This window comes from Hippopotamus amphibius, chromosome 2, assembly GCF_030028045.1.
Source record: "Hippopotamus amphibius kiboko isolate mHipAmp2 chromosome 2, mHipAmp2.hap2, whole genome shotgun sequence".
Lineage (NCBI taxonomy): Eukaryota > Metazoa > Chordata > Mammalia > Artiodactyla > Hippopotamidae > Hippopotamus > Hippopotamus amphibius.
In genome coordinates this window covers 186,962,555-186,984,247 of record NC_080187.1, presented here as the reverse complement: position 1 = coordinate 186,984,247, position 21,693 = coordinate 186,962,555, and the positions used below count along the sequence as shown (strand labels likewise).

Here is a 21,693-nt window from a genome sequence, read left to right as displayed (position 1 = left end):
GTCCTGTGCACTAAACACATAAGGATAGAAAAAGATCAAACTGGTAAAGGATTTACGGGTGATAACTATGGACCCAGTACAGTACAGCTGTACTGACCATTATGGTAGTCACTAGCCCAACATGTGACCATTTAGTGAAAATTTAAAATATGGTTTCTAGCTACATTTCAAATGCTCAATAGCTACAGGTATTGGGCAATGAGGATTACAGAACATTTCTATCATAGCAGAAAAGTTCTACTGGACAGTGCTGGTCTAGAGAACCTTTGGTTCCCCACCTTATGGAGAAAAGACTGTATAAAGGGGGCGCATTTATTGTCACTGTTCCAAATGTACAAAAAAAATTAGAAAATAAACCCCCAACTCAATTCCCCCCACCCCCACAACATTCCCCCCAACACAAATAATTTTTCCCAAAACCACAGACATAAATTGGTTCTGGTATTTTCATAAACAGTGCAGCTAAGAAACAGTTTAGAGAAAATTTAACGGGATTCAGATTATATGCATTCTGTCCTCTCAGCTCTGAGAGGTAATAATCCCATATGGGTCCCAGTCCTCCCCAATGGTTTTCCCCATCTCTGGTGAAAGAGTCCTTTTACAAAGTGGTATGTTTGGCTGCTGCTTTAGAGATCCTCCTGTGCCTTCTTCTTCTTCTTGGGCTTTTCTTCTTGAATTACAGGGGGGTTTGTAGCCTCTCGCTTTAGATAGCTAATGAAATCACTTAATTCACGGCCACCCTGAAAACAGAAAGATAACTCTGAAAATTTAACCTTTTAAAGAACTGTGGATTTTCTTTTCCCCAACAGGAAGACTTCCAAATTTTTAAAAGCATGTTAGCAACCACATATATTAACCATGAGAGTTTTAACAGTTTCCAGTTACATAAACTCAATTAAAGAACTGGGGGTGTGTGTGTGTGTGCGCGTGTGTGTGTATTTGTGGGGAGATGAGACAATGTACTTACTTCATATTTCTTTGGATTTAGCTTCTTGTTGGCTGGAGAGAAGTAGATGGTAGGAAAACTAGGAAAAGAAAAGAGTTGACAAATTTCAGATTCCAGAGTAACTCTGACATATACTTGCCTAATAACTGTGTCTAGGATTAACTTCTCTTCATGATTTCTAATCTGACCAGATACTATTTCCCATTAGTGGCTGGGTTACATCCTATCAAAACTCAGGACTATAAGAGCTCACGAGGTCTGTGGCAGTCATGTCAGCCAATGCTGCAGAACTTAGAGCCAGGAAGGCACTGGTGGTTCTGTGCTCAACTAGAATATAAGGATGCCCCCAAACCATGCCCAATAAAGAAATGGTTTACAAGCTTATTTTTTCCTATCAATTGCCTAGACACTTTCACTAGTTTTTAACCTACTTACCCTCTGACTTCATATGGAGAAGGCACATCATTGGCTGTGGCATCCATCTTGGCTATGATAATGTTTGGGTCTTTTCTGAGCTGTTAATAAAAAGGTTAGACTTTTAAATTTCAAGTTTTCAGTGACTGAGGGACACAATCAATTTAGGACTTAATCTCATTCTTTAAACACCTGGATAAGTTTTGCTGCTGAGATGGGAAGAGTAGTGATACCTGCACATAGTATCAAACTCCCCATAAGCTTCCCTTTTCTCTCTTGGTTCCTACGTGTTAAGACTCTATATACAGACACCTTCAAAATTACCTGGCCTAAATAAGACATTATAAGGGCTAAGGCATGTGATTTAAGACGAAGGAACATAATGAATTCATATAAGCCATTATCAAAATTCAGAAGCTGGGATACTTTTTTTTTTTTTATAAGAACTTTTGAGATACAGTTAACAGACAATAAACAGCATATATTTAGAGTGTACAATTTGGTATCCCAATCTCCCAATTCAACACCCCCAACCCTCCCTGCTTTCCCCACTTGGTGCCTATGTGTTTGTTCTCTACATCTGTGTCTCTATTTCTGCCTTGCATTTCCTCTTTCATAGCTGTTAGCATTTGCCTTATGTATTGAGGTGCTCCTATACTGGGTGCATATATGTTTATAATTGTTATCTCCTCTTCTTGGATTGATCCCTTGATCCTTTCTTGTCTGTTGTAACATTATTTTAAAGTCTATTTTATCTGATATGACTATTGCTACTCCAGCTTTCTTTTGATTTTCATTTGCATGGAATATCTTTTTCCATCCCCTCACTTTCCGTCTGTATGTGTCCCTAGGTCTGAAGTGGGTCTCTTGGAGACAGCATATATACGGGTCTTGTTTTTGTATCCATTCAGCCAGTCTGTGTCTTCTGGTTGGAGCATTTAGTCCATTTACATTCAAGGTAATTGTCGATATATGTGTTCCTAGTACCATTTTCTTAATTGTTTTGGGTTTGTTTTTGTAGGTTCTTTTCTTCTCTTATGTTTCCCATTTAGAGAAGTTCCTTTAGATTTGCTGTAGGGCTGGTATGGTGGTGCTGAATTCTCTTAGCTGTTGCTTGTCTGTAAAGCTTTTGATTTCTCTATCAAATCTGAATGAGATCCTTGCAGGGTAGAGTATTCTTGGTTGTAGTTTCTTCCCTTTCATCACTTTAAATATATCATGCCACTCCCTTCTGGCTTGCAGAGTTTCTGCTGAGAAATCAGCTGTTACCCTTATGGGAGTTCCCTTGTATGTTATTTGTCGTTTTTCCCTTGTTGCTTTTAATAACTTTTCTCTGTCTTTAATTTTTGTCAATTTGACTACTATACGTCTTGGCGTGTTTCTCCTTGGGTTTATCCTGCCTGGGACTCTCAGCGCTTCCTGCACTTGGGTAGCTATTTCCTTTCCCATGTTAGGGACGTTTTCAACTATAATCTCTTCCAATATTTTCTCGGGTCCTTTCTCTCTCTCTTCTCCTCCCGGGACCCCTATAATGCAAATGTTGGCATGTTTAACAGTGTCCCAGAGGTATCTTAGGCTGTCTTCAGTTCTTTTCATTCTTTTTTCTTTATTCTTTTCTGCATCAGTGATGATCACCATTCTGTCTTCCAGGTCACTTATTTGCCCTTCTGCCTCAGTTAATCTGCTATTGGTTCCTTCTAGTGTATTTTTTCATTTCAGTTATTGTGTTGTATAGCTCTGTTTGTTTGCTCTTTAATTCTTCTAGGTCTTTGGTAAACTTTTCGATCTTTGCATCCAGTCTTTTTTCAAAGTCCTGGATCATCTTCACCATCATTATTCTGAATTCTTTTTCTGGAAGGGTGCCTATCTCCTCTTCATTTAGTTGTTTTTCTGGGTTTTTATCCTGTCCCTTCATCTGGTACAAAGCCCTCTGCTTTTTCATTTTCTCTATCTTTCTGTGGCTGTGGTTTTCAGTTCCATAAGATGAAATACTGCTGATACTGCTTGATACTGCTGTCTCAGAAGCCGGGATACTTTTAACCATAGTCTAGATTGAGTGAGGAGTGGAAAGTTAAAGCAGGTATCTGAGACACTGCACAGGCTCAGAGGGCAGTCAGAAGAAAGTGAGTAAACAGTAGATAGCTGAAAAAAAAATCTACCAGTACTTAGGTTCTGAACTAATTAGGGTAACTAAATATCCAATGCTAGCTATGTATGTAAACTCCCAACTCAAATTTAACTTTAGAATATGGTTCAGACTTACCTTCTCTCCCAGTTCTTTATACTTAGGCTCCAGATTCTTACAGTGACCACACCAAGGCGCATAAAATTCAATCAGCACATCTTTATTTTCATCATTGACTATTTCATCAAAATTCTCTGCTACCACTACCTGGAAAACAAAGATTCTCTAGTTGGTGAGTTGAATACATTCTTACGCTATATTTGTTTCTAGACCCAGTCCCTCTCAAATCTGTTGTATTGCCACTGAAAATATGTTATTGAAATCCAACTCACATTTATAGACTTTATTAAGATATTATCATTTCCCAGAAACCAACTCATTCCCATGTCTGTCACCTGTCAGACTAATTTCAGGAAGTCACAGGAAACAAGTGCTACCCAACTCTTCCTTAAAATAATCTCAGAGAAACAATCTTAAAACTGTTCTTAGGGGTTAGCTTGCTCTGTCCCAAAGAGTAACCTAGCCCTAATACAAATATCACCAGAAAATTCTACTCCTGCACCTATTAAGCACCATGGGCTCTGCCAATGCTTATTTTATGACAAGGGAGGTGAGGACAAACAAAAACAGAAACTCAATAGCCAACATGGTCTTCACTTAGACCCAGCATTGTGGGAATAAAGAAATGAGAGGCAGCTGTGTAGAGGCTTGGGGAGGGTGTGCATGCCTCACCTTTACGGGCCCGTCATTGCTCTCTGGGATAGGCTCAGACTTCAGGTATCTCTTCAGGTTGCCATCAAAGTAATCTTGCAGGAATCTCTCAAGAGCCTTGCCATCACGCCTGATATTAGAAAGACAAGGATCAGGTTTGTTAACTAACTCCCATCATTGAGAGAACTAAAGGCAATTTCTTAGAATAGTTTCTACATATTTTAGCTTAGATTTCAAACTAGGAAGTAACTGGAAGTTTAAAAAAAAAAGAGGGAGCCCTTATTTCTCAATATGCAGAACTACAGACTGAACAAAAAACCAATCACCTTCTTGTATTTTTAGTGTGTTCTTTGTGGATTAGAAAGGTCAGAAAAGGAAGGAAACATTGGTCCTTTGGGAAATTCAATTTTGTAAAAGAACCAGGTCTTATTTTGTTGCTCTGGAGAATAGTGCCTATTTATGGTATCTTTTTTTTTTTTTTTTAACTGATTTCACTCACAGAAAGATTTTCTTGTCTTAATCTCCTGAAGTCTCAGAAGGTAGATGGTCAAAACTGGGGTCTTAAGCTCTTTCCAATTCCCTGAGTTTACTTTAGGCCAATGTGGTATTCCAAGAAGAAAAGACATTCTGTAGGGATGGGAGGGGACTGGGTTGGTCTGAAATTACAACAATCTCAAAGAGACTGTCTAATGTTCTCTACCTATTTTTAATGGCAGGGTGGAAATAATCATGTGAGAATTCCAAGCTGCCATCCTTTTGTTACTTTTCAAAATTTATTAGGAATCATGATCCTTAAAGTATCTATAATTACTTGAGAAAAGTGACATCATAGGTCTTGACTACAAGACCTAGCTTCACACTCCAATGTTCTTCAAGTCCTCAGTAATGCAAAAGGCTTTAATAGTTTCTTTGTAGAATCAAATCCCAAATCCACGCTAACTTGTAACTCACGAGAACTCCTCCTGCATGACAAACTTCTCTCCTTTTGCAGTTCTGATAGCAACAACAGGAATCTCTCCAGTAGTGCTTTCCAAGCCAAAATCAGAAAGTTCATGGCTAAAGGTTTTGCGGCTAGCTACAGCAAAGTTGAGTTTCTTCCCAGCATCCAGGAATTTCTTTGCCACCATCATCACTCTATGGGAAATGAGATATTTATGCCAAGATTATACCAGGGTAGTAAAGCACTTCTGAAACCAAGAAGCAAGAGACTAGAAAGCAAAGTTTAATAGTCCCTGCAGTCCTCTGGAATCAGTCTGAACTTGTGTTCTTGGATACTGACATAGGATTATGGTGTACTCCCAATGTCTTACTGTACTTCACTGCCAAACTGGTGGTACCCAAGTAAATAGTCCATCCCCACTGAAACTTGCTATATTATATAACTATAAAATACTGCAGGCATAACAACTAACCCATTTATAAGGATAAAATACACTGAGAGTCTCAATGGGCAACAAGGCACATCACATTTGTGTCTTTTACTAGGAGGTCAGGAATCAGCTCTGTCACAAGGCAAAGGCACTCCTATGGAAGACATGCCCAATAGATTTTGTAAACAGTTTATTTGTCCTTACAGCTTCAAATATAGTTTTTGGGAGCCAACTGTTCTCATTCTTTTCTGTTTTCACATCACACATGGTAATAGGATAGTTAGAAGGAACTGTTTATGCACTGGGTAAACTCATTTACAAAGGGGGAAAATGATTCTTATTACCTGTTTCTCCAGTAGTTGGAACCTTTAGCATTCTTTTCATAGTCCACATCATAGTAAGCTATAAGTAAGTCCTTGCCCTGTATCAAATCTTTATTGTCTTCTGTCATGTGAGGGCAGATACCAAAACTGAAATGATATAATCCATTACCAAATTTAGCAGGTTTATAGCTATATTATGGAATTATCATAAAGTAACTGATAGTACTTAAAAAGGAAAGAAATTTTCAACATATAGGATAAGTACTGCGTAATGTACCTTACAAGACCACAACAGGAATTCTAGGGCCAAAATATTACACTTTAGTATAAACTCAACTATTATTGTTACAATCCCATGAATGAAGCTATTTAATGCAAAACATGGCTCTGCTTAATAACTGAGATAAGCAAACTAAAATGAAGCCAATAAATCCCAAAAGTAAAAAGAGGTACTCACATGTTTTCCTGAATAAATTTTTTAATCTTTCCACTGGTCATTTTCTGTTCTGTATATGCCACAGACTTGTCCTCAAACTTGTTCATCAGATGTGAAGGACGAAATAAAGTGATACCCCTTAAAAAAAAAAAAAAGTCTTAGTAGGTAGACAGCAGAAGAACTATCTCCCATATCTTATTTAAAGCTCAGACTACCTATGCTTGCTGCCACTTCTACTATCACCATTTCAGCACATAAGGATTCTTGTGGGACCACAGCCTTGGCAACATGACCTTCTCATCAATGCTAAGGAGCTAACCACCTTAATTTCAAGTGCAATAACTGGGTATGAGAGTTTAATAAACCTGGCTTGGAAAGTTAGGAGACACTGATTCTAATTCTTGCTCCACCACTAATTTTAAAGACCCTTGGCTGGGTATCAATTTAATTCTTCTGGGCTTCAGCTTTTTACATCAGTACAAAAGGGGATTAGAGTAGATAATTAATTTCCAAACCTTTAAAAACAATAAAAAACAGAACCCAAAGCCCCAATATGTACAATAAAGTAGAACTTGTTCTTATTGGAAGGTATCTTGCCCTGCCACTCTCCTTGAAAATTCAACTCTCCTATACAGTAAGAATATTATTTCATTAGAGAAAATATATTTTAAGATTCCTTCCTGCTGTAAAAAATTCCACAGGTAGGTATAAAATTATAGATAATGTTTAGCTTGAGTTCATTAGAAATTGTTTTGTTACAGATTTCTCTACTTTGCCTCTCTCCCTAAGCCAAGTTTTCCTCATTCCACTGGAACACTTGAAGGAAGGAAATTCCTTCTTTACTTTCTAGCCTTTTGTTCAGCTAAAACTGAACCCCAATTTGGTTCTGGGTCACAGGTTTATATCTATCAATAGTACAAGTGTTCCCAGAAAATATCACTATTCTATCAATACCTTGCCTCTTGTTTCTCCTCCACTCATTCCTCCTCCCCACACTACACACCCCCAAATACAATTTAATCACTTGTTTTGGGCTAGGTGTCAGCACCTTTAAGTCCTTATCTCTCTCTCTCAACTCTTCCAACATTAACCATTAACATTATGTCAATTAAAACACAGGTATTTTCACAGAATACAGGGAAACTACATAGCAAAAGGGGACCTAATACAAACATGCTGGGCAACCAAGAATGTGAATAGGTCTAAAAAAATTTTTTTAAAGCATAGTTACCAATTTCAGAGCAGTCATTGTCAAAAATTGAAATCAATTCCAAATGTGATCTTTAATGATGATATAGCATTGGGGTACACATGAAGACCTTAAGACATCCTTCATATAAGGTCTTCTAAATAAGATTCTGATCAGAGGTTGATAGGCCACTTTTAATGGCAAGTGTGAGAGGCATACACAGTGAACAAATACAAGGTTAACAGGCTGATATGTGGTGTGCTAATGAGCCGCAAGTGGCCCCACATCATTTATAGACCTGGTATCTCTTAATCTAAAAGACAGTAGAGCCTCATGGTTAAGCTCAACGACTTTGCAGCCAGACCTTCTAGCTTCAGAAGTTCAGTCCTAGTTCTGCCACTTATGGAGTGTGAAGCTTAACCTCTTTGTGTGCTTTCTCCTCTGTAAAATGGGAGATAATGATAGCTCTGTCTCAAAGGGTTGTTAAGAGGATTAAATGAGTTAACAGTACATGGCACATAGTAAATACTGCATATTTTGTTAAATATAAATAAATAACACTAGCCCTTGGCATACTTTTTTACTTTATATGCTCACCCTGAGTGATCTCATCTAGTCACAAGGTTTCAATAACCATTTACGTGTGGCTGACTTATAAATCTTTTATCTCTAGTTCAGAACTTCTCCTGAATTTTAGTGTCATTTATCCAATCGTCCACTGGGTCTTCACCACCTTCACAAACTTCTCAAACTCACTGTGCCAAAATAGAACTCATCATCATTTCCCCCCAAATTTGTTTTTGTCTTTTTCCTAGCTTGGTGATGACTGGCCCAGTCATCCAAGTCTTTAGAAACCTAGACTCACTCTAGATCTGCCCCCTTTCACACATGACTAGGGACCAAATCCTACTGTGTACATTTTTATACATTCTCTTTCTTCATCGGCCCTAATACTGCTTTAATTAGATTCTCAGGTGTTACCCTTAAGACTCTCTTGACTGCCTTGCCATTCCTCCCATTTTAAACCACCACTATATGGGTGCCAGTGCCTTTTCCTCTGAAACAAAATTAATCACATTACTCTCTAGCTCAAAGTCTTTCAATGGTTCTCAAATGTCTAAAAGATAAAAATTTAAATTTTTCTGTATAGCACTTAAAGTCTTCTATAATTTGGTCTCTGCTTACATCTCCAACCTTACCTTTCACTATGACCTCATCTACAAACAATACTCCAGCACTGCTATAGGTCCCAACATGCCTAGGTTATTTCACATCTCGGGGCCTTCCCTCCCGCTGCTCTATCTGGAATAATCTTTATTCCACATCATCAATTGCCTGGAAAAACTTATCTTTCAAGATATACCTCAAGAATCACCTCCTCTATGAAATTTTTTCTGATACTACTCCCCAACCCAAAGGGGGAAAAAAAAAATCACTCTTTCCTCTGTACTTCCAGTACACTCTAATTTCTATCACAGCACCTATAATGCTCACTTACACTTGCATTTTTAAATACATTCACTGTCTCCCGATACTAGATGCCCCTCAAAGGCAACAACAGTTTCCAGCATTAAGCTTACTGCCTAGTAAGTGCTCAATAAAACTTCTGGAAAAACTAGGCATAAAAACCACCAGTTCACATGATAGTGCTTGGTCAAGGTGCATATTTACAAGGGCATTCAACTCAGTTACTTACTCTCCATCATCATCATACTTGTTCACCAGAGACTCAACATTGGTGTGTGCAAATCGGTAATTATCCCTCAAGTTGCTGGCTGCTTTTAGAAACTCAGAGTGAGCTTCACTGAATAAATCCTTGAAAAAGCCTACACAGAAAATGTCAAACACAAGGAAAAAACAGTAAGCACTCTGAGACATGTTCAAAACTTTAAAATTCTATTTTTTCAAAGCCTTTATTCTATTACAGATAAGCAAAGCGAAGAGGTACGAGCACTGGGTCTGCTTTGCCATGACGACTGAGCATATTTGACAAAATATTTAGGATAAGAATTTTTTCTCTTTAAAAAAAATTTTTTTGAGGAAGCCAAGGGTGAGGATTTGTCAGGATTCAAGTCTTCATTCCAGCTTTTCACAGTTGAAAAAGCTGAGTAAATTGCTTAACTCCTTAGAGTTTTAGGGACTGTTTTAGGTGTCAGAGGATTAAATAAGGCAGTATGTCAAAACAAACTGTAAATTAACTCACCATATTTCTTCTATGTCTTATTTGTCTTTAGAACTTCAAATCTACTAAAGTGACCGAAACTTAGGTGTTTATTAAATGGCTACTTATGGTTAATTCCTTGTAAAATATATAGAATCAACAAAATCCAGATAAGAAGTGACTTTTAGTCAAACTTAAATGACAAACCATCCTCTACTGCCCGAAAGTCAGTTTTATTACAGTGATTAGGAGATTAAGAGAACCACAAGCTTGTATGTTTCAATTAATTTTTTTAGTCAAATGTATTATACATTACATCTAAAACAAAGAACACTCAAGATGTAGAATGTGTTTAATTGGCTCAAGTTATTTTAAAAATAATGAGATGTTGCAACACCTGAGAAAGAAAAAATATACACAAATATACACAAAATATACACAAATCTTAGCAATTTGATCTTAAATTGTAAATTTTCCTACAGCTGTGAAAATAGTAGACACAGAGGTTTATCATTTACTTATATCCTCCCACCATAAAACCCTATTTTCAGTCTTAAGTACCCTATTATTTGAGTTAAATCTCAGGAGGTTAAGAAGTGATAGGAAAAACTGAAGATATTCCTATTTTAGTTCTTTTATTTTATTTGGCTGCATCAGGTCTTAGTTGCAGTGTGTGGACTCAGCAGCTGCAGTGCACGGTTTCCAGAGCATGAAGGCTTAGTTGCTCCAAGGCACGTGGGATCTTAGTTCCCCGACCAGGGATCGCTCCTGCATCCCCTGCATTGGAAGGCGGATTCTCAACAATTGGACGACCAGGGAAGCCCCTATTTTAGTCCTTTAACTGAAATTAAATCTTTACATCTGTAAGAATACCAAGCCACTCAAATAAAGCACCAATTTTTTCTACATCATAGTAACGCTGACCTAGTTCTGCAAGTTGTCTTTTCAACTGCCCCCGAGGTTTCCTAAACAGTTTTAACTTTGTTGTTTATCTCGACATAGAGGGCTTTTGAAACCATGTTGATGATTTTGTGGCATAATCAAATTTGCTACTTACCCACCACAGAAGCATCTTTATCACCAATGAACTTTTCAAATTCTTCCTCAGTCCTGAGAGGAACTGAAGCTGGTCCAGCCTGCTTCTTCAGGTGGCTGACAATTCCATCTTAAAAGACAAGATGAAAAATTATAGCAACACAAGTTTATAATTTTTGAAAAGGTAATCATTCATATGATTTAAAGTTTAAAAAGTTCAAAAGCATATACAATGAAGTTTTCTTGCTATCCTTGTCCCTAGTTATCTAGTTTCCTCTCTAGGATAATATTTCAGTTTTTTATATATGCTTCCAGACATATTATTCTTAAACAAGCAATGACGTATTTATTCTTTTCTCATCAAATGGCGGCATACACATATGCTGGTCTGTATTTTGTTTTTGTCATTTAGCATAGTTTAGAGATAATTTATGTCAATATAAGCCTTCCCTGACCATTCCTTGTAAACTAAAACCTATTCAGCCCCAACACTCCCTTATCTCCTGCTTTATTTTTCTTACAGCACATTTTACCCATCTAATTAATACACTCTATCCTTACTATTTTTGTGTTTTCCTGATATATACCTAGGTCTAAGAATAATACCTAACACATAACAAGTTCAAGAAATATCCATTTTGCAAATAAATTAAACAAATAAACAAATCCTTTATTCTTAAGTGGCACAAAGAATCATATGTAGCCTTACATTTTAAAAGCAGAAAATGCAGTCACTCGCATCAGGGTTTAACTACATACAGGTCAAACTATGCCATGAATGGGATCCACCCAAATCACACTTTCCTATTTAGGTGAAATGGGCTAGATAAGTAAAACTGTTTAGAAATAATAATCACACACAAAAACACAAAAAATCTTCTTATCCTTTAAGTCTAGTTGACAGACCATTATCCTGTTTTCTTCTGGGCTCAGTGTTACTCCTCCGTAATATTCTACCTCTTGCACCCCTTTCTCTTCTCAGTACTCTAAGGATTTGCTAACTGAGACAGAGTACTATATAACTGTTTCAACATGACTGAGGCTATTTTGCTTCTTTTAGAGGTCTTCTTTCCTTCTCTCTCCATTCATGATTTTTTTTCCCTCTAGATGTTTTCCTCAACTCTTCACAGTGGAGAGGTTGTATTAATAGGTAAATTGAAATCAGATATGAATTGTTTGGGCTTCAAGGGGATTGTGATTACTATATAACAATATAAATTATTATAAAGAACTTCACCTCAGGACTATGATGAAAAGTGTTACTTTTCTCCCTGAGTAGTTAAAATTCTCTGGAAGGTATAATGGGCGTGCTGAGTAACCAGTTTAAGCACGAAGGCAAAACAGCATAGTTCTCAGAGGAATACATGAATAAAATAATCTATCTTAAGCTAGCCAAACATCTGATCATCTAGTCACATGCTGAGAAATTCTCAAGTTTAAGAAATCTATGTACAGCCCAAGTGAGATTATCTGCCTAGTAGCAGTCTGGCTGGGTTCACATACAATATAGTTAACACCTGTCCAAGTCCAGAGAAAAACATAATAATTCTAACCACTAACTCTACCCTAAACTAGTAAAATCTGAATGGTAACATGTGTTCATTAATGCTTTGGAGATCAGAAAAAGATTTTTCTTTTTGTACTTAGACATATCAAATTCTGAGTGTTGGCTTAAATGACCTCAGTTGGGCCAAAATATTTATTCATGCATTGAAGAGTTATTGAGTATCTACTACACGTGGAGAACCTAGGTGCTAGCGATAGAGCAGCAAATAAACCAAACAAGGTCTCTGATCTCCTGGAGCTTACAATATAAGTAAATCTCCAAATAAATCTCCAAATAACTAATACAATAAATCTGCAGATAAGTAAACAATTTAAAATATCAGACAGTAATCAGTCTATGCAGAGAATTAAGCAGATGATAAGAGTACGACTGGATGGCTACCGTAGGTTTGGTAGCCTGGGAAAACATCTGGGAGGAGATTTTGGGGGGGGAGGGGGGGAGGGGAGGGGGATGCTAGTGAACAGGGGCCACTGCAGTGAAAGCACCAAGTCCTAACCACTGGACTGGCAGAGAATTCCCTGGGAGGTGAAATTCAAGCCAGGATCTGAATGACAAAAAGGAGCAAGCCATGCAAACAACGGGGAAGATCACTTCAGGCTGTGAACACAGCCAGGGCAAAGGTCCTAAAGTGAAACAGTTTTGAGATGACATTAAGAGTTAGGCAGGGGCCATGTTATGTAGAGCTTTGTATACAGGTAACAATCATACATGCTGGAAAAATTCCACATCACCTAAAATTCCAAAACTGAGTAATTCCTTTCCTCTTAGCTTTTCACCATAAAAAGGTAAAATATGCCCAATTATTTGGTAGACTCAAGATAAAAATGTCCAAAATATATTTTCTCATCAATCATGTGCCCTACCTATAGGGCCAGTCCACTTACCTCCCGAACTTCATCTGCCATCCTTGCTAATTATATTCCACCCACAAGGTTTTTCTGTCCTTTGAACACATCGAGCTCAGTTATGCCTTAGGGACTTTTTGTACCTGTTTTCCCTCTGCCTGGAAAGCTCTGGTCCACATCTTCTCATGGCTAGCTCTTTCCCATCATTCAGGTCTCAGCTCAAAGTTTACTTCCCTGATTACTCTTACAAACTGGTACTCCCAACCCCAATCACTATCACATCATACAGTTTTATTTTTCTCTTTTAATGCTCTTATCACTAACTGAATTTATCTTATCCATATATATTATTGACAATGAAAATTATTAAATTGTGGCAAAATATACATAAAATTTACCATCTAAACCATTTTAAAGTACACAGTTCTGTGGCATTAAGTACATTCACACTGTTGTACAACCTACCTCCAGCACTGCTTCCACCTTGCAAAGCTGAAACTCTATTCATTAAAAAACTCCCCACAGCCCTTGGGAACCACATTCTACTCTGTCTCTATGAAACTGACTACTCTAGTCATCTCATACGTGGAATGACAGTATTTGTCTTTTTGTGACTGGCTCATTTCACTTAGCATGTCTTCAAGGTTCACCCATGTAGCTTCCACTTGAAGGTTGAATAATATTCCACCATATTATATACAATTTATATATACTTTAAAAATTTTTTATTTATTTGTTTATTTTTGGCTGCATTGGGTCTTCATTGTGGCGCGCAGGCTTAGTTTCTCCGTGGCATGTGGGATTTTCCTGGACTAGGGATCGAGCCCGTGTCCCCTGCACTGGCAGGTGGATTCTTAACCACTGCGCCACCAGGGAAGTCTCTCAATTTATATATAATTAATTATTATTAAGATACTACATTTTGTATAGTCATTCATTCACTGATGGGACACTTGGACTGCTTCCACCTTTTTACTACTGTAAATAATGCAGCTATAAACATGGGTATACAAGTATCTCTTCCAGATTTTGCTTTTAATTCTTTTAGGTATATACCCAGAAGTGGAATTGGTGGATCACATAGTAATTCTATTTTTATTTTCTTAGTAACCACCATACTGTTTTCCATAGTGGCTGCATGCACCATTTTACATAAGTTCACAACAACAGTGCAGAATGGTTCCAATTTCTCCACATCCTTGCCAACGCTTGTTCTTTTCTTTCTTTCTCTCCCTCTTTCTTAAATAGTAGTCATCCTCATGGATGTGAGGTATTTATCTATGTATATCTTTAAACTTGTGTGTTGCCTTTTTCTCTTCATCTCCCAGAATGTAGCATCACAAGAGTGGGAACCTTGTTTGTCTTATTCATCAATAAATACTGGGCATGTAGTATATCTGGAATATCTGGCACAGAATAGGTACTCAATAGATATCTGTCAAATAAAAAAATGCCTAGTAAACACTATAAATCAAGTATCCTGTAAGTTACATAATCTGTTCAGTAGAGAAGTCTTTTGTTAGCTTCCAAATTGACCTCTTACATGAGGAATTTTTAAGACTTCTATGCTGTATAGAAAATGTCATGTTCCCACTACAAAGAACAGGGTACTTAAACAGATCCAGTTCCAGAACGTAATCCAGGATCCTTACCAGCAGTTCTAGGCCCATCATAAGCACCTGCTTCTTCACCATCTCTAAATATCTTCAGGGTTGGATATCCACTCACTCCATACTTATTACAGGTGTTTGTGTTGGCAGTACAATCAACCTAAAGATTAAAATACATGAACTATTTGTTATCCAAAAGCCTGCTGCAGGCTCTTCCTATAGTCCCAAAATATTAAGAGTGGTCAAATCAAAATATCAAGCAATTCTTGTACATATCCCACAGAACATTAGATTTTAAAGGCAGACTGGTGCTGGGCTAGCTACATCAGAACCACTGAAGGAACTCTGAAATTTAGATTCTTGGACCTCATACAAAATGCACAAATGACTATTTAAATTCTAACCTTGGAGTCTCTATTGTCTAAAGCAGTGCTGTGCACCTTTTTCCTGCCCCTCAGAATATGAGAGGGATAAATCACTTAAATTAGTACTAGTGGCTTACTTTGATAATGATTACCATCAATGACATGTATGGATATATATCCCTTAGGTGAGGTGGGGTATGATATGATTTGGCAAGTCACCTATGGTTATTTAGCAAAGGCACTGATACTTAAACATGCTCCCTGAGCTAGTCTGAATCTGGGCTAAATGATAACATGACAGACCTATCAGGAAGAAGAAAAACAATTTCCATCTAGTTAGCCGCTTTTTCCAAACTAGGTAATGCTACCAGCACTTTGCATGTATTATCTCATTTAGTCTTCACAAGATTCTGAGGTATGATCCCAATGCCTTAACATAAACTTAAGTTCAGAAAAGTAATGCATCTAGAGTAAGACAGGTTATAGCTCCATGAGGCAGGAACAAAATCATGTCTAAACTTTTTTTTTCTATGGCAAGCTACCATAGAATATAAGGATTAAAAGTAGTTTTCAGAAACAGTCCTATATATGTATGAAGTATTTATTTGAAGCTGGCGGAGATGTAAACTTTTAGACTGGAGCAACCAGGGGTTTACTACACAACAATGACATAATTCTGGAAGCATTACTTTGACTGTAAAAGTAAAAACTAAGTTTATAGTTGATCACTTAGTTGCATACTTATCAACATCCTCTTGTCATCTTCCTATTCCCATCATTGTGAATAGCATATAGTAATTTAGGGAACTCATTTACTCAATGATAATTTTCCTCTAACCTTGACTATTGTATTTTCACTTTCCATATTTGCCCCTTAATTCTTATTTACCATATATTTTACTTCTTTCTTATGCAAGTATTTCCCTTAGTTTCACTACTTTTAATCTTTTGAAACCATAATTAATACAAGTCAGTTGCGTTATTTGCCCAGAAACTAGTGTTCTCTCTTCTTTTTAGCTCCATAAGAATAAAGAAACTCAATGTTAATTTTTACCAACTACTATTTAAAATACCTCATTTCCTTTAATGAAGAATCCACCTACACTCACCTTTGCTAATGGGACTATTCCCTTTAATCTGGTAGCTGCAGCTTCATATTCTGGGGCAAGCTTTTTGCAGTGTCCGCACCTATATAGAAAAAAGGCAAATATATCCTATAAATTTGTTAATATTGTTTCTCTAGAAAGAATCTCAAATTGTAATACTACTTTTGACTAGTAGCTGCTTCCAAAAGCAAAAATATCACCAGTACTGACAATGTAAACCAGAGCTCTCAGAGGCAAAGGTACTATCTCTAGCCTGGGTGGACTCTATAGGATTGGCTCAGTCCAGAGCAGCATCTATTTTTTCAATTAAAAGTGCAATGAAGTGGGGGTAGGGGGATAAATTAGGAGTTTGGGATTTACATATACACACTACTATATATAAGATAGATAAACAAGGACCTACTGTATAGCACAGGGAGCTATATTATCTTGTAATAATCTTTAATGGAAAAGAATCTGAAAAATAGATATATATATATGTATAACTGAATCATTTTGCTGTAGACCTGAAACACAAGATTGTAAATTAACTATACTTCAATTACAAAAAAAAAAGATTGAAAAAAAAATACAATTGGGCCCTGAAAACTGTAGTCAGAAGTATAAGCCACATTAAAGATGGAAAGGGCTCAAGCCCTTTTGACCAATTAATGATAAAATAAAGGGCAATAATGCATTCCTGGTAGCATTTCCTAAAGGAAGGTACGTATTTTTCCTTAGAAAACCAGCACTGTGGTTCTTAAAAACGTACTGGTTGAAACCTTATAAGGTCCCAAGTATGATATTAACTCTTTTAAGAGTGACCATCAAGTACTTTTTCTCCATTCCTTCAATATGACTCTTTGACCAGAAACCCAGTTTGAGGGGGTAGTCAAGGCCCAAAAGGTGCTCATTTAATAAAAATACTCTAGCAGCTCGATGTAGGCTTTTTTCTTCTCAACTGAGTTTCAACACAACATTAAAATGACATTTAAAATAGCAAGCTTGATTTTTACAGCTGTACAGTTCACCTGACTATAAGAACTGATGAGGATAAAGCATTAAGTCAATTAGAATATTTTCCCAGAGGGCCATCATAAACAACTGCTCTTCTGCCCAGGATGCCCTAACAGTCCCACAGGCACACTGTACATGCAATGTGGAGATGACCTCCCCACAGACAGCAAAAATATAAAGAATTAGAAAACAGAAGGAAGGAAACACAGAAGAAATCTGAGCTGATATATTTCACTGCCAAAAGTCTCAAAATTTATTAAGTAATGGCTGGATAAGTAACTTGGAAACATTTTGCCCCTAAAATTTGTTTAAAACAAAGAACTCTTAAGAATTTATTTTCTTCAAGGTCTTTAGAAGTCCTATTCAAAAATAATCATTAGAAAGCTTAACTGAAAGATTAAAAAACAAATGACTGTAATACTAGATGTTGCTTAGGGTTACATACATATTTACTAAAAGTATAAAAGAACTAAATGATAAAAACCAAATTCAGGATAGGGGAGTGCATAAGATGGGAAAGGGGTGCAGGGGACTTCAACTGTACTGGCTTTATTTTTTAGACTGGGTGGTGAATGGTATTCCTTATACTATATTTCACAGATGCACATTTTACCACATCCAAAATTGGGTTGTGTCTTGCAATCATGCCATAGTTTCAACTGTAGCATTTCCCTCTTTGTGAGACATAAAATGGTATTATTCATTATATCCTCTGTATTCCAAAATAAATTAAAAATTCATGTACGTGGGCTGTAACAAAAATATACAAATTCCAATTGATTTAATAAAATAACCAATTTATCTGAGAAACCCAAGCTTCTGGGAACATAATAAGCGTGCAAAGGTTAAAAATGACTGCATGTTAAAAAGAGTAAGAATTGGATCTGGGCCTTAAAGATTTAAGGCTTCAGACAGGACTGGGTAGGGTATTTCAGAGAAGGAGAATAGCAGCAAAGGTAAAATTACTAGTGAGAATGATCCATTCAAGAGAACTATGAAGGGCTTTTTTTTTGGTTACGAGATAATAAATGCATTATATGTATTGAGAGTACATATGTAGTAATTGTCAAGAAGCCTGAGCCAACAGACTTAAGAACAGTTTCACATCAACTACCTTTAAACATCTGAAGAGAAAAAAATAGCATAAAATAATTAGTGGTGGGTCTCAACACAGATGCATATAAAAAATATCCACTAAGCATTTAAAAAAAAAAAAAGTGCGTAGGCCCCACCCTGGAACTTACTGAATGATTCCTCTAGGAATCCAGGAGATAACCAGAGGTGTAGGGGGAGTTTAAGTGGCAAGGCTGGGACTGAAAACCACTGCCTTAAGCACTGCTAATGTCCACAGCATCAAATGCCCAAAGGGAGGACCTGTCTACCAAGCTCCAATGAGGCTGGAGGAGATTGCCCTCTTTAAACTCACCAAGAATGTAATTCAGGTGGATTCTGAACGTGTTCGTCAAGTTTTACCACTACTTCTTTCATCTACTCCTAGATAATACTAAAACACAAATAATCTCATTCACCTTCAGGGATGGCACCTAGCAGTTAATAATGAATCCCAACCACATGACATGTCATGTGCCATATTTTAGCCTCTGATAGAAGAAAAACTGACATAGTCCTTTCCTTGTAGGAACATCAGTCTGGCAGGGGTGATGGACAGTATTATTAGGTCCCAATAGAGAGGAGGGAACAACCAGTTAGTTGTCTAGAGAAGGAAGAAGTAACTTTTGAGCTAAATCTTGTTGAAAAGATCAACTGGGGTGTGGAGGGGAGGGATTCCAAGCAAAGGAATCAGTATATATAAGAAGAAATATTAAATATTCCATTTTATACTATCCACAGTCTTTTTCTATACTCTATAAATACTGTATCTCAAATACCATTAATTTATACTACTGTCCTAGAGGGTAGGGCACAAACCTACAACACAAGCAGATGTTGAAGACTTAAAACTTAACAATGAACAATAAATTTTCATAAATTATCACAAACATTTAAATAGTTCTATTCATTTCCAGAGAAATTCAGATACTCCCATTCTCACAAATTATATAGATGACTGACTCCATAAAAGAAATATTAGTGTACAGAGTCAGCTGCAAAGAAATCTTTCACTTTCACTTACAAAATGAAAGTAGAAAAAATACCCTGAAACAAATAAGAAAAACTTGCTCAAAACAGGTCCATTTTACTCTTTAAATAAAGATTCTTTAACTGTTCCTATCTAACTTGTAACAGGAGTAAAAAGGAATACAGCAGTTAGAAAACATTTCCAGCTGTAATATTAATAAATAAAAATAGTTGAATGTAAAGAAATAAGGACATCATCAACAGGAGACTTCCTTGATTCCAAATTACTCATTCAGAAAACTGATCCTTCTTATAGACAACGTGGAGGATGACTTTACCTTCAAGACCAATTAAAAGGAGACACCACAGCAGAGATCCACCCAATTTTAGGGACGGTTTAGTGCATGGTGCACTAGCATGATGGGATATGTAGTTTTTAGGGAAGCACATGCAACAGTTTAAAGTTGCATAGAACACCTTCAATCAGGAAAAAAAAATCTGCTTTAACAGTCTAATAGCCCACAATTCTCCAGCAATTCACTTCATAGTTGACCCCTGTAATCACACAAACACCTCCCAATTGATACAACTCCATACAGCCATTCTAATTATAGTAACATCCCCTCAAAGTTAACAGCATGATTACATGATTGGGAAGAGTTGTTTCTAAAAGAATGTGAGTTCTAGAGATGTATAAAGACCACCTATGACATGTAATCAGTACTTCCAGTTAGTCACGGGAATGCCCTAGATGCAAAATCTGTCAGAAGCTGAAAACAAAATGTGTTGCCTCTAAGCACACCCTTCTGGTTCAGGTGGTCTTCATTACAGGACTTCCATTGTAACCCTCAAGTCAGCTGAGAATCTGCAGAGTGAAGACCAGAGTTAGAAGCAAGTGGAAGTTATCCACTAACTTTCTTTTACTGAGACTTTTGAATACAAATAGTTTTTAATTAAGGGTTATTGTGGCAGGAGAAAAATTAAGTACTGTAATTAGCATGGTTATAGTGAGCTGTCCCCAGCGTTAAGATAATCATTGTTTGCTACGGTAAAGATTTAGGGGTTGAAAAAAAAAAAAACAACAGGCAGGTTTACCAGGCCAGAAGTCCTATTTACTCTCTCCCAGCTGCAACCCCAGCTTTTTATTTCCAGTTGGTTCTATCCTAAGGCATTTACATCCTAGTTCAGTCAGATCACTCTTAAGTGGAGTATTTCTCCAACACTGATTACTTTCTCACTGGAGTCTTCTTTGCCATTTTTCAGAAATCCTAATTAAAACTGACCATTTAGACAGATTACTCTGTTCACCTACTCTTTTTAAGGGAATTCTGCTGGTGCTGAGCAGTGATCAGTTTAATGAAGAAAGTGTGCAACCAGGCGATGGACAAAGTAACTGCCTGCCTTAAGAAAGTACTTGTGACCATTCTGCAGCCACTGAGTGACCTTGGCTGGAAACCAACGGCTGCGTGGGGCAAGAAGAAAGGAAGTACCCTGGGGGCCCAGGGCGTCTGCACTTAGTGAAACGCTAGCTTCCAATATAAGGCCTTGCGATGCCTCGTCTATAGAATGGAAAACAGTAACACTGACTCACCCCCAAACTCTAAAGACACCAACCGAAGCAGGGTTGGGGGTGGGGTGGGGTGGTTAAACCCTCTGCAAATAGGAAGTGCCGCAGGAGCACCGAGGTAAGGATGTGGCCCAGCGTGAGAGGGGCCTTCGCGTTCTCCTTCTCGGGTCTCGCTCCCAGGAGATCAGCACCGACGTCTCCGCTCTCGGCGAGACAGCTCAGCTCCCCGTGGGTGGAAAACCTGCCGGCCGCGGCCGGGCTCGCGGGAATGATGGAGGGCGCCGGCACTGCGTAGGCCCCACTGTTCCCGCGCCTTCGCCCCCTGCCCTCCCGGTCCTCCCCCTCCCGCCCCGGCTGAGTGGCCTCACCAGGGGGCGAAGAACTCAACGAGCATGAGGCCCGCAGAACCCGTGTCGGAGATGCGACTCTCGAAGTTGTCGTCCGTGAGTTCCAGCACGTCAGAGGCAGCTGCGAGGCGGGCCGCGGCGCAGAGCAGCGCCAGGCCGGGGAACAGCGCTAGGCAGCGGGGGCGCATGGCGACGAGGTAAGGCGGGGGCGCCCAGGAGGGTCGGGGCTCGGCGGGGACTGCGGAGGCCGGGTGGGCAGCCACGCACCCTCAGTCTGCGCTCGCGCGTCTGGCCCGGGCGGACCTGCAGCCGGAGGTCCCAGCGCCTCCCCCACCCCCCCCCACAAGCCCGGCTCGGACCGCAGTGTGGCAGCCGCCTATTGGCTGTGCGGCGCCTGCGTCGGGCGGGCGGGACCAGCTGGTAACCGCCGAGTGGTCGGAG

At 38.3% G+C, this 21,693-nt stretch overlaps 1 protein-coding gene across 1 annotated transcript; it reads right to left on the bottom strand.

Moving 5' to 3' along the window:
- Nucleotides 1-298: 298 nt before the first annotated feature.
- Nucleotides 299-21,616, bottom strand: PDIA3 (protein disulfide isomerase family A member 3). Its single transcript, XM_057721955.1, has 13 exons — nt 21,274-21,616; nt 16,267-16,345; nt 14,835-14,952; nt 10,793-10,900; nt 9,271-9,400; nt 6,407-6,523; nt 5,971-6,096; nt 5,208-5,390; nt 4,278-4,386; nt 3,624-3,752; nt 1,382-1,461; nt 968-1,025; nt 299-740 (listed from the first exon to the last, which is right to left on the bottom strand). The coding sequence occupies exons 1-13, from the start codon at nt 21,438-21,440 to the stop codon at nt 627-629; spliced, it is 1,518 nt and encodes a 505-aa protein (XP_057577938.1). The 5' UTR covers nt 21,441-21,616; the 3' UTR covers nt 299-626.
- Between the last annotated feature and the right edge of the window lie 77 nt (nt 21,617-21,693).

Coding starts and splice junctions, on each gene's coding strand:
- PDIA3 (XM_057721955.1), bottom strand. CDS start 21,440: ATGCGCCCCCGCTGCCTAGCGCTGTTCCCCGGCCTGGCGCTGCTCTGC. Junction 14,953..16,266: donor GAATAGTCCCATTAGCAAAG/GTGAGTGTAGGT, acceptor TTTAATCTTTAG/GTTGATTGTACTGCCAACAC. Junction 6,524..9,270: donor AAGTATGATGATGATGGAGA/GTAAGTAACTGA, acceptor TTTTTTTTTAAG/GGGTATCACTTTATTTCGTC.